The sequence below is a fragment of the Filicampus tigris genome, chromosome 8, assembly GCF_054856515.1.
Source record: "Filicampus tigris isolate MCC_2025a chromosome 8, RoL_Ftig_1.0, whole genome shotgun sequence".
NCBI lineage: Eukaryota > Metazoa > Chordata > Actinopteri > Syngnathiformes > Syngnathidae > Filicampus > Filicampus tigris.
In genome coordinates, this window is record NC_141224.1 from 20,742,558 (window position 1) to 20,753,363 (window position 10,806).

At 38.3% G+C, this 10,806-nt stretch overlaps 1 protein-coding gene across 1 annotated transcript in view; it reads right to left on the reverse strand.

Moving 5' to 3' along the window:
- Positions 1-7,129, reverse strand: part of mms22l (MMS22-like, DNA repair protein) — a 23,104-nt gene extending 15,975 nt beyond the window's left edge. The window contains exons 1-13 of the mRNA XM_086037982.1: positions 6,983-7,129; positions 6,463-6,647; positions 6,221-6,346; positions 5,762-5,814; positions 5,252-5,339; positions 4,979-5,156; positions 4,647-4,740; positions 4,216-4,346; positions 3,094-3,207; positions 2,823-2,999; positions 1,951-2,013; positions 1,719-1,838; positions 440-675 (exon numbers count right to left, since the gene is read on the reverse strand). Coding sequence (XP_085894108.1) covers positions 440-675; positions 1,719-1,838; positions 1,951-2,013; positions 2,823-2,999; positions 3,094-3,207; positions 4,216-4,346; positions 4,647-4,740; positions 4,979-5,156; positions 5,252-5,339; positions 5,762-5,814; positions 6,221-6,346; positions 6,463-6,629 — 1,547 coding nt within the window. The 5' untranslated portion in view covers positions 6,630-6,647; positions 6,983-7,129. The remainder of the gene's footprint in view (positions 1-439; positions 676-1,718; positions 1,839-1,950; positions 2,014-2,822; positions 3,000-3,093; positions 3,208-4,215; positions 4,347-4,646; positions 4,741-4,978; positions 5,157-5,251; positions 5,340-5,761; positions 5,815-6,220; positions 6,347-6,462; positions 6,648-6,982) is intronic.
- Between the last annotated feature and the right edge of the window lie 3,677 nt (positions 7,130-10,806).

A 10,806-nucleotide genomic window follows, 5' to 3' on the forward strand; every position in this document is an offset into this window, starting at 1 on the left:
TATGCCTGTCAACACACCACATCGCTGGCATAGATAGATGAACACAAATATATTTGTAATAAATAAATAATGATTTCTGGACAAATTAGATAAAATTGGATAATTTCCCACAGCAACCCTGATGATTTCACATGGCACAACCAGGGCGCTGAGAATCACTGACCTAATAGATGACACTCTCTCTGAAAACACACCACAATTCTAGAAAGAGCAGGTGCAGATTTTGTTTGTTTTTCTGTGATGAGGAGCAGGTGGTTGACTCCTGAGACATCGGCTCCACTAGGAGACAAATACATTTCAAAAGCTTCATGCAAGATGGGATCTTCCCATTAAGACTGGAAAGCATGGTGAAGTGCAATTACTATATTAAGCAGTATGTTTGATGTGTGTTGTGTGGGTATGCATTCGATTTGGTTTAGTGTCAACGGTCAAGCTTTACCTTGCTTTGATCTGTCTCTGTGGTACTCCCCCTACCCTGTCCTGAGACAGGCATAGGGCCAGCACTCGCAGAAAGATGTGGAATGAACTGGCTGAACGGTATAGTTGGGTGTGTCCTGGGGAACGGAGGGGAGCCGGCTCACAGCAGTTGCGTGCCTGCTCCAACAGAGACAGGGGTGTCTTGTACAAAGTGCCCAGGCCGCTCACTCCAAGCCACGGCACAGTGAATGAGGCACCCTGGATTGGGGAGACAGAGCAGAACATTCAAACTACATTATACAATCCGCGCATGAAAACAATTATTCCGAAATTTCGGAACAAACTGTGTCTGTGACGTCAGTATATGTGTTGCTATTATTTCCGGAGGCTAGTAGAAGCAGAGCGAGCGAATGACATGGTGGGCGCAAGAGTTAGCTGGTACATTTGTAGCTCCATTGGGAAGTGTTAACTCCACGTTACAGCGCTAACGGTAAAAATATGCGAAATAACGCTAAAGTAGAAAGAAGTCGTTTCAGCTCATTCGTTCTTCTTCCTCTACTACTATTTCCGGTATATTTGGTTAGTCTGCACATGTCAAAATAACTTGTCCCGAAAGTGCGATACATGAGCACGAAAGTCGTAATTTGATCAATATTTTTAGTGTCCATGAAAACAGTGGATCCAATCATAATTTTAACTCTGATCGGAGTAAAGAAATTTTGTCCATGTAAATGTAGCCAATGAAGCAGCCAGAGCGTTTATTATTGCCTATAGCTTCACAAAAAAGCGAATATGTGTGTTTTTCAGTGAACAATGAAGGATAGGTTCCAAAAAAATCAGCCACTAGGTGAATTCACGAGTACGTGTACTGAATTACGAATATGCGGGGAACACACATTAATTTTAAATATGCCATTTGTAGGTTTGTTCTATTGTAAGTCAGTCAAAGTAGTAGTCACACAAGGATTTTGACAAACATTTCTCATGTACCATATTTTCTCAAATAATGGCTCGAATAGAGTGAATAACATAGACATCATTATCCGAGTACCAATTTATTTTGGACTTTCAAAAGAAAGTGCTAACAAACCTGCCACAGCAAAACCTAAAATTATAATAATATTGCAATAGTACAAATTAAGCCCTCCACCCTCAAAAACACCAACGCCTTAAAGTAGCCAGAGTTCTCATTACAGTTGTTTCAATAAACACCACAGACACCACACAAGGAAATACAGTACATTAGTATTAACATCTCTACGGATGTAAAGTACTTTCCTGAACAAAGTATTTGACCTCACCAGGTTTTTGCTATAGTAGTCCCAGAAGGTGGAGACGGCGTTGGTACTGGGTTTCCACAGCAGACAAAGAGAGAGACAACAGTGCACATGCATTCTAACCTGCTCCTCCCCAAGGCCTCCCTAGGATTATACAGACAAATACACATACATACAGAGTGGTGTCGTAATCTAAAATTACCAAATAAAAATATTTGTTTTAAGTATGTTTGACAAGTTAGATAAAGATGCTGACCTGTGGCTTACAAGTCAACTTAAGCAACTCTTCCACAAATGTCCAATTGTCATCTAGGGAATTCTGCAAGTATAGATACATAAAAAATAAAATCAACCCACTTATTAACATACTATTGTTAATATAGACCAGAGGTTCTCAAACTTTTTTTTTTACATCAAGTACCACCTCCCCCCAAAAATAGCACTCCAAGTAACACCATTACAACATTAAAAATAAAGTAGCATAATAGATATGTTCATCACCACAAGGTAGCTGTTTTATTCCTAAAAAGTATATTTAATATTATGGTAAGCCAGTGTAATATGTACAGCTGTTAAATACAGTCAAATAAAAATATCCTTAAATTCAATTAAGCACAGAAAAAAAATGCTTACGTAAACAAACATTTCTAAAAGTAGTAATGTAAATGCAAATGTAGTATGCCATACTTAAAAGTTGAATACAAAGGAAAAGCACTTAAAAAAGTTTCCTTAAAAAAAGACAATGTATGATTATGCACAATTAAACATTTCATTCAGTGATTCTCGTATACCACTAGAGTGAGCCCTTTAAGTACCGTAATGCTCATACCACTTTGGGAATCACTGATATTGACAATGATGTTATTCAAATCTGTCTCTATCAAACATTATACAAGGACACTAAAAATATCTGGCGACTTTACCAGAGCCGGTATGATACAGTGAAAAGAACCACAAACATCAACAAAAACAATAATACATACAGTATATACCGTTGATAATGCCAATGAAAACTGAGAATCTTAGAATTAGAATCTTTGTTGTACTGAATCATATTGAATTGTGTGAATTATGTATGAAAACTTGAATTATGTAAATGTTATAACAATGTGATATCTTGGCTCTTACCTCATCTTGGATTATGCCATTTTGACTATAGTGGCCTAACATTGCCAGATGAGTGAGCAGCCACCAAGTGAATCCTAGCGGGTCCTTGCAGTGCGTCGGGAGGCCACTGAACTGTTCTGCTGCAGGTTTCCCCGACACTAGATGCCTCAGCAATAGGTTCATATAGCTCCAAAAAGACTAAGAATAAGAAAATAAGAATAAGCGACACGACCTAATGAATACATATTTCATTTGCACAAATACTGTATGCACAAATTTACATCTACATCACCTGTGAGTGTAGACTTTTATTCCTATATTGCAAAAGGTGAATGACCAGGATCCACAGCTCTTTGGTGCAAGGGCAGAGGTAATGATGACTGCTAAGAACCTCTGTAGGCCTCACCTAAAAAACAATTAAAAAATAAAAAACAGTGAATTTCTTTATAATCACTGCCTTGTGATTGAATGGTGATCATTTCAGGGTGGAGTCTGTCTGAAGTCAGTTGGGATAGGTTTCAGCTTCCAAACAACCTAAACGGTATAGGTGGTACTGTGGTAAAGGGTTGCACAGACTAGTCGAGTGGTTGACTAGTCGCCATTATTACTTCACAATGACGTTTAGAGCATGACATCAGCTATTTGCTAATGACATGATTTTGGCTTGAGAAAGTAGAGCCACTTTCAGCAACAACTGGCATGCTTTCATTTTGAAAGCCTAACTTTACTGGCGAGGATGTCTACGCCACCGAGGATACACAAGTGTTGTCCGAACAAAACCGGGAGGGGTCATTTTTCCTGCAGCCGTGAATAAAAGCTTGCATTATGGAATCCGCCTTGCCAGTGTTTCAACCCCTTGATACACAATACGACACACATGTGAAAGAAATGCCGGGAATTATTCCACTGCGGACGAAAAGGTCTGTGATTATTTGCAAACACATCAAATTCCCCAAACACTGCTCTGGTCCACCCAGAACAAGGACATGAGTTTAGCCAAGTTGTGCAAACATTACATTATCATCCCAGCGGAAAGCACACCGGGCAAAACGATTTTCCTCAAGCTGAAAATAACGTGACATGACAGCGGGGGTCACGTTGACCCTCTTGTACTTTGTTAATTTGATGCATGAGCTGTCCATTGTCAGTGAATATAGACATTTGCAAAGCATTCCCTCCTCCTGTGAAATTTAAAAATTCTAATACTGTACTGAAAAATATTAAATGACAGCATCAGCCTTCTCCACTTCCATCATTATGGAATGAATTTAATCACAATGTATGCCTACACATCTCTTCTCTATAAGAAAAATACAAGATAATTGCACTTTTGCCATATCTTAAATGGATACTAGCTGGAAATACCACTGGTGCGTCAAAACTAAGATGTGATGCCTCATTGCTTAACACCCACCTTGCTGTATTTGCCCATGGCCAGGCCAGTAAGGTCACACAGGAGGCTGCACAGGTGCTCCTCAAACAGACTGGTATCAGTCAAATTCTCTCCCGTCAGGTTCACAAACTGGTGTGCATACACCACCTGGCCTGGGTAGAAGAGGAGCCAAAACAGTTAGGACCAGGTCTAAAGGTCAGAAAGCCGTAGCCTGCTCTGCTAGCTGCACTACACATCACCTACAACCTCAATGCAAATCAACTAGAAGAGAAAAACTAGACGTGCATAAAATAGTTACTTCTGTGTCAATTATACACTCTCACATTTTGCTTTCAGTAAAACGTGTTCTTCCTGTATGTTGTTAATGTGTGACAATGACATAATTTAAGATCTTTAACATATTTTACTAAGACAGAGCACGGTACTGTATTTCAGAGTACGCAAACAAGTACCTTGCATCTTGTGGCCAAACAGGTGGAGGATCTCCAAGACTGACCAGTGGATGTCAAGGTGAAGGTGCAACAAATGCCAAGAGGGAGGAAAAATCTGTGGAGACAACACAGATTATGGAACACAATACAATCTTTGGACTTCTAGCACTTGGATGTGTGGGTTGGGTGCTTTGCATCAAGGAGTTACACTCAATAAGTAATTTCATATTTGTCTTTTAGTTGTTAATGTCTACAGCAACCACAAACCTGTTATATGTGTTTCTTCACAGATGTGTCCTGTAACAAAGGTAACCCCACGTTTGCATGACATAAACCCTAACCAGCAGGAGTACCTTTCCAGGGTTCTGTATAGTGAAAGCATTCTGAATGTTGGCAGGCAAGTCTTTAAGACGCCCAATGAGCAGAATGATGCCAAACAACTCCTCTACTAGAACAGATGGAACTTGAGCCTCCAACTCCTCAAAAGGGTGGGGTGGATGTGCATCAAGGCTGCAGGAAACCTTTAGGTATCTGAACAAAGAAATTAAAGTGAAATGGATTACAGAAACATGACACAGAAACCTAGCCAAGTGCCCCGGCTAGGATCATTTTGGTATGAAGATTACCTGTGTAGGAAGACCTTAACATATTGAAGAAATGAAACACACTGCTGTCTGAGCTCAGAGGCCTCATAGTGAAGATTGCCTCTTTGACCTAAAACACACCAGACATGTTTCGACACAGACTGCATCGTCTTTATGGAACCAATATATGATCAACACAATAGTAAGTTTAGTTGTCCATTTTGGCCCAATATCCAATTGGTTTCTCCTCGGTAAACAAATCTCAATATACTTTTATTGAACTTAATTTGTTGCAATGACTTTAAGTAGAGTACGGATCACAAATGGATCTAGTGTAATTTAAATATTTTAACCAATGACTCAATGACCCCACGTTGGAATAACTCTGTTTGAAAATAGTAAAGTAGAGACGTTTCTTCTGACATATAAATACTGTGGTGTTTACAGTATGGTTGTTAATAATAGGCAATTGTGAGGATGTATTTTTTTGCCATAATTGCTGAAAGCCAAAACATTGGACACATTGTGGGATAGGTATAGAATCATGCATACCAAAGTCATGTGAGATGTGCTGTGCCATAGTCTCAAGCATGTAGATCTTTTGCCTGCAATTTAACAAAAACAGTAAAAAACATATTGGTGAAACTTGAAAGTTTTATGTTAATTGTAAATAACATCTACAAAAAATATTTGATTGTTTAGCACTGCCAGGCATTACGCATGGATTAAATGAAATATTTTTCTTCACAAATGATGGTTGTGTAGGTTTCTTTAAGGTTTCCTCTCACAAACAGTAATTCCAAAAAACATGAATGTTAAATTTGTCCATAAGTGTGAATGTGAGTGTAAATTGTTGTTTGTCTACATGTGTCGTGTGATTGACTGCCGACCAGTCCACCGTGTACCTGCTCACCTGCAACCCTAATGAGGACAAGCGGTACAAATAAGGGAAGGATGCACAGATATTTCTTGGAACATGCAAAATGAACTGAGCTTCATGTTTTGGGTTACCTCAGTAGGCCAAAGAGTAGCTTTGTTGATTCAACCAATGCTGTCTCTGTAACCCAGGTTAAGGCAAACATCTCCACGGTGTCATTCTCATAGTCTGCAGGGGCTGGATCGAGACACAGCAGCAGCCTGAGTAGTGAGCGAGCCTCTTTTATGTTAGTATGATTTCATATCCTGTTATGTTGTGTAACAACTCAATACAACGATTTTTAATCACATTTATAAAAAAAGATTTTTTGGGGGACCTTTTCAGTGAACCTCTAGCAGTGTATCCCTCAGTTGAGAGTGGTGCAGTTGGATCCTCCCTAGTTTCAGAGCAGCAGAACCAAGGTGGTCTGGCTGGGGAAAGCTCACACAGACCATCTGTAGGTGAGACTGGAGGGGTGAGGGATTGGTTGAAGTCGTCTGCCATGCTGTTCCTCACAGTCACCTTTTTTCATTAAAACATTAAAATTAAAAAATGCAACGAGGAAAACAAAAAAAAGCCACAAAACTCGTGCAGTATATTCAGATTCTATCAACAATTGCCATAATACAGAAGTTATGGATTACAGTAAAACCTCAGATTTGATAAAACGAGCAACACTCAATAATCAGACAAGCGATAGAGCTACACTTGTTTGGTTTTGTAATTTTCGTAATTTATACAGTGTGGTTAAAGCGACTTTGACTCCGATCGGCACAAAATTAAGATCTAAACATTTATATCTACCCAAAACAACAATCAGACAATCAAACTGCACGAAAACATGAACGAACTCTTACTTGTCGTGTTTAAATGTGTAGTAATATTCCGGACATTCGTTGAAAAGAGCTCCACTTTCCCTAATGTCACCCTCCTTCTGTTTGTGTTCCGGAGGAGTCCCGCGCGTTCGGATTGCGCATGTGCAAAGCTACCCTTGTGCTCTTTGATTGGTCCAAAGTTTAGCAATGGGTGCGGCTTTACAAATACACGAAAGTAACAAGAGGTCTCGCTCTTAAAATGTTTACAACTCGAAGCTAAATGTGTAATGTGTACTCTGGACGCGTATCTATTAGAATTTTTTTTAAAAAAGCTAAGACTATAAAGACTATGGCAATTCTGCTGGACTGTAAAATGTATCCTTGAATTATTTCTCTCTCGGCCCCCAGTGGGCTGGCACAGTGAAACATCTTCTTCATTTTCTGCCTGCCGTCTATTGCCACCAACCTGGAGCAGCAAGATAGTCCCCATCGATGGCCTCAATTATGAAAATGAGCTAACATAGCATTTTTTGTTAATCAGTTTCTAATGTTAGAAAAACAATGTGAACTTCTTATTTAATACCAAATCATGAGCCAATAATAACACTCAATTTGTCCAAGAATTTGTATTTATTGATTACAAATATATCATAGTTTGAATATCTATGCCAGTTATGTATAGTGACAGGTAGAAAAAAAACACACCTCCGTTAGACGTCAGAAGGGACAATAAACCTGTGTTTCAATCTTTTTGCCATTCATACATGAGAAAAGAATAAGGCATAGTTTCCTGCAAGTATACCCACTTTAGTTTAATTAAACATACCAGCTTTCACACTAAATAAGTACATTTGTGAGGAAATTGAGACAAGATCATTATTATTTCATTATTTATACCAGAGAAACACTGGTATAAAACTCTGCCGTACACTGTGTGCAGTTCTGTTCTGTATTGCTGCAAACTACTGTACAACCACAAAAGGAAACCTAGTTTTAGGTCAATAATGCATTGCATTAATTCATATTTTATTGTGCTGAACAAAATTAAGAATTATTATATCAGGCAGAAATTTCGATTGGATGACAGTCATGTACTGTATCACAATGTTATGTGCAAGTGTATTGTCACTTGCAGTGGCTGTGAATGTGTGTCCTTTATAGAGGGTTGTGAGCTACAAAAAATGGTTTTGGGGAACACAGGTAGAATTTCTGTCCCTCTTTTTATATCTTGTATCACTAAAATAAGAACATTGTTGATAGTATGGTCTGTTTTGTCTTTTTGTGTATATGTATTTAGTGCAGTGGTTGGCCCGCAAAAGCAAACATTGTTATGGATCTCAATACTGTATGAACAAAAGAAATGAAGGTTTGTGACCAGACCATATGTGACAGTATATTTCTTGTATTGTCTTAAATTTGTTAGCCTGTTTGTGTCAAGGCTAAATCTTGTCGTGGAAACTCTGACTGTTGCGGGAACCTCACAGGCGGGCTTAAACACTTGGACAATGTATGTTTACATCTGCCACTGCACTTGGACAACGTGTGTTTACATCTGCCGCTGACTGAGGATGAATTGTGAGATCATGACAACATCTCAAGAGTGTAGTGTCACAAAGCATAATTTTTCATGTGGTCAAGATCAAAAGTGAAATTCATCAAGTCAGAAAAAGAGAAGTAACCATACACTACATTTCAGATGAGGACTTATGGATTCGAACGTGACATTTGATCCCCTTTCACAGTCCACTGAGATCATGGTTTGAGGTTTCATTCAATTACCACTGCTGTACTTGCATGTATATGTGAGAGTCACTTTTACTTAGATTAGGCAGTGTGACCACTGCAGACACAGCATGGAGTTGGAAAATGACATTGTTGATTGCAAAGGAAAGGTCAGGTTGACAGTAGGGTAGTTTTTCTGTTTGATTGCTAAATAAATCGGTTAAACTGAACCTTTTGTTACTTGCTCTTTTCGCATACAATTCAGTGTTGTTGACTTACTTGTTGAATTGATGCCATAGAAATGCCAAAGTGCTGTACCCCATTCAGGCTGAGAGCTAAACAGGATTATATCGGGTGAAATTGTATTCAAAAGACGGGGGGAAATTAATCATGTGTAGTGACCTGATTGTTTTAGGTCCCTATTATCACAAACAATAACAATGAAACACTATCAGGATTTTTATTTTTTTTTTATTTTCATTGTGGGTAAATATCTAAACACTGTTTAACAATACAACCAAGATACAGTACCGGGGTGAGAATGGGAAGTGCATACATCTTTTTAAAAAATAACACAGTAAGATGGCTTACATAATTATACACAACGCAATGACACAGAAAGTAAAAGGAGGTTAGAAAAGATAAAACAAGCCCATGTTATACTGTATCTGCAGACAGAACAATGTTGAATACACTGTGAGATTGTGTGAGAGTTTGACCCAGTCGCAGGTACAGCTAAAGAAAGTCAACTCAGTATTCCAAAATTGCAAGTTTTATCACCTTATTTAGTAAGTCTTCAGACCCTTGTGGCAGCTCTTTGGCCAAAAAGCCGCTATTGTAAAATCTAGCAACTCCCCGCCAACGTCTTTTAAACAAAATGTACGTGACAGTGCAGTACATACAGTGTACTGGTTTTGTTAAGAAAGATGATTCAAGTAACATGAACTAATGCCTAAAACAGCGAATCCAGCAAATCTTAACAAAGTTGCAGTAAAGGAGAGCTATCTTATGTCATGACCTGGCTAGCGGGGGTAAATTGACTTCACAAAATTGACTTTCATCAAGAAAGGTGTTCTGAACACCTTTGTTTCCAATTTTATACTGAGCAGAATAGCACTGTTCAGATGAGATGTGGCATGGGGTCTCTTGTTTTTCAGCAAAAATAGTTGAAACTGACTCAACAGTACTTCTACTGGTTGCAGCCAAATCATGCACTCCATTTCGCCTCAATTTCTTCAAGACAAGATTAACAATCAGTCAATTCAACATCAACAAAATTCTTAAATATCAAGTGATCACTCAATTATCAATCCCATCAGTACATCGGATTAAGGTAAATGTTTATGTATCTCAATTAGCATCTTACAAATTTTTCCTCAATGTCCAAATACTATGCCAAATTCAAATTAACTATATGGATCCTCAGTTTACGACAGAGTTCCCTTCAACAGTCACCCGACTTTGTATATTGGAACGCAAATATCATTAACCTATGCTAACGCAGTAAAGGAAATTCATAATTCCTGTAAATATTGGTATGAAACACACTTCTAGCCAATAAATTTGAATTTAAAAATTAAAAAAAAAAATGTCTGTGGTTGGCTTGTACACAGGATGGGACGCAATCTTGTTCTTTGTTCGACGTTCGTAACCATAAAATGTCACCTGTATACACCTGTAATGGATTGCATTTGTTAGCCGTAGCTACTGAAAATGCCAGGTGAAGGGCAATTTAAAGATGCAGGGCACAATGTTATATTTTGTTTTGATCTCAAAAGGCCATTGTCCAAAAGATAATAATCCAACATGTTGCTATACCTTTCTAATAAGCCCAGTATTTCAGTTTGACCTCAAAATGGTTATCTCTACATTTTAGGGCAATAATCTTCTGAAGCAATGTTATCATAAAACTGGTCGTTTGACCTCTAGAAATCCTTACCATACAATTTTACTATTAACTCCCTCTCTTTAAAGCAGAATAGTCAGAGGCCAGTAATGACTTTGCATAATGAGATACTTTTTTTTCTTTTTCATTGAGTCTGCATTCTAAAAGATCTTCATATTGTACAGGCGAAAGTAGAAGTCCCTTTTATCTCCAGAAAAACCCCTTGTGGCTACAGCTTGATCAATTAAACTCTTGAAAG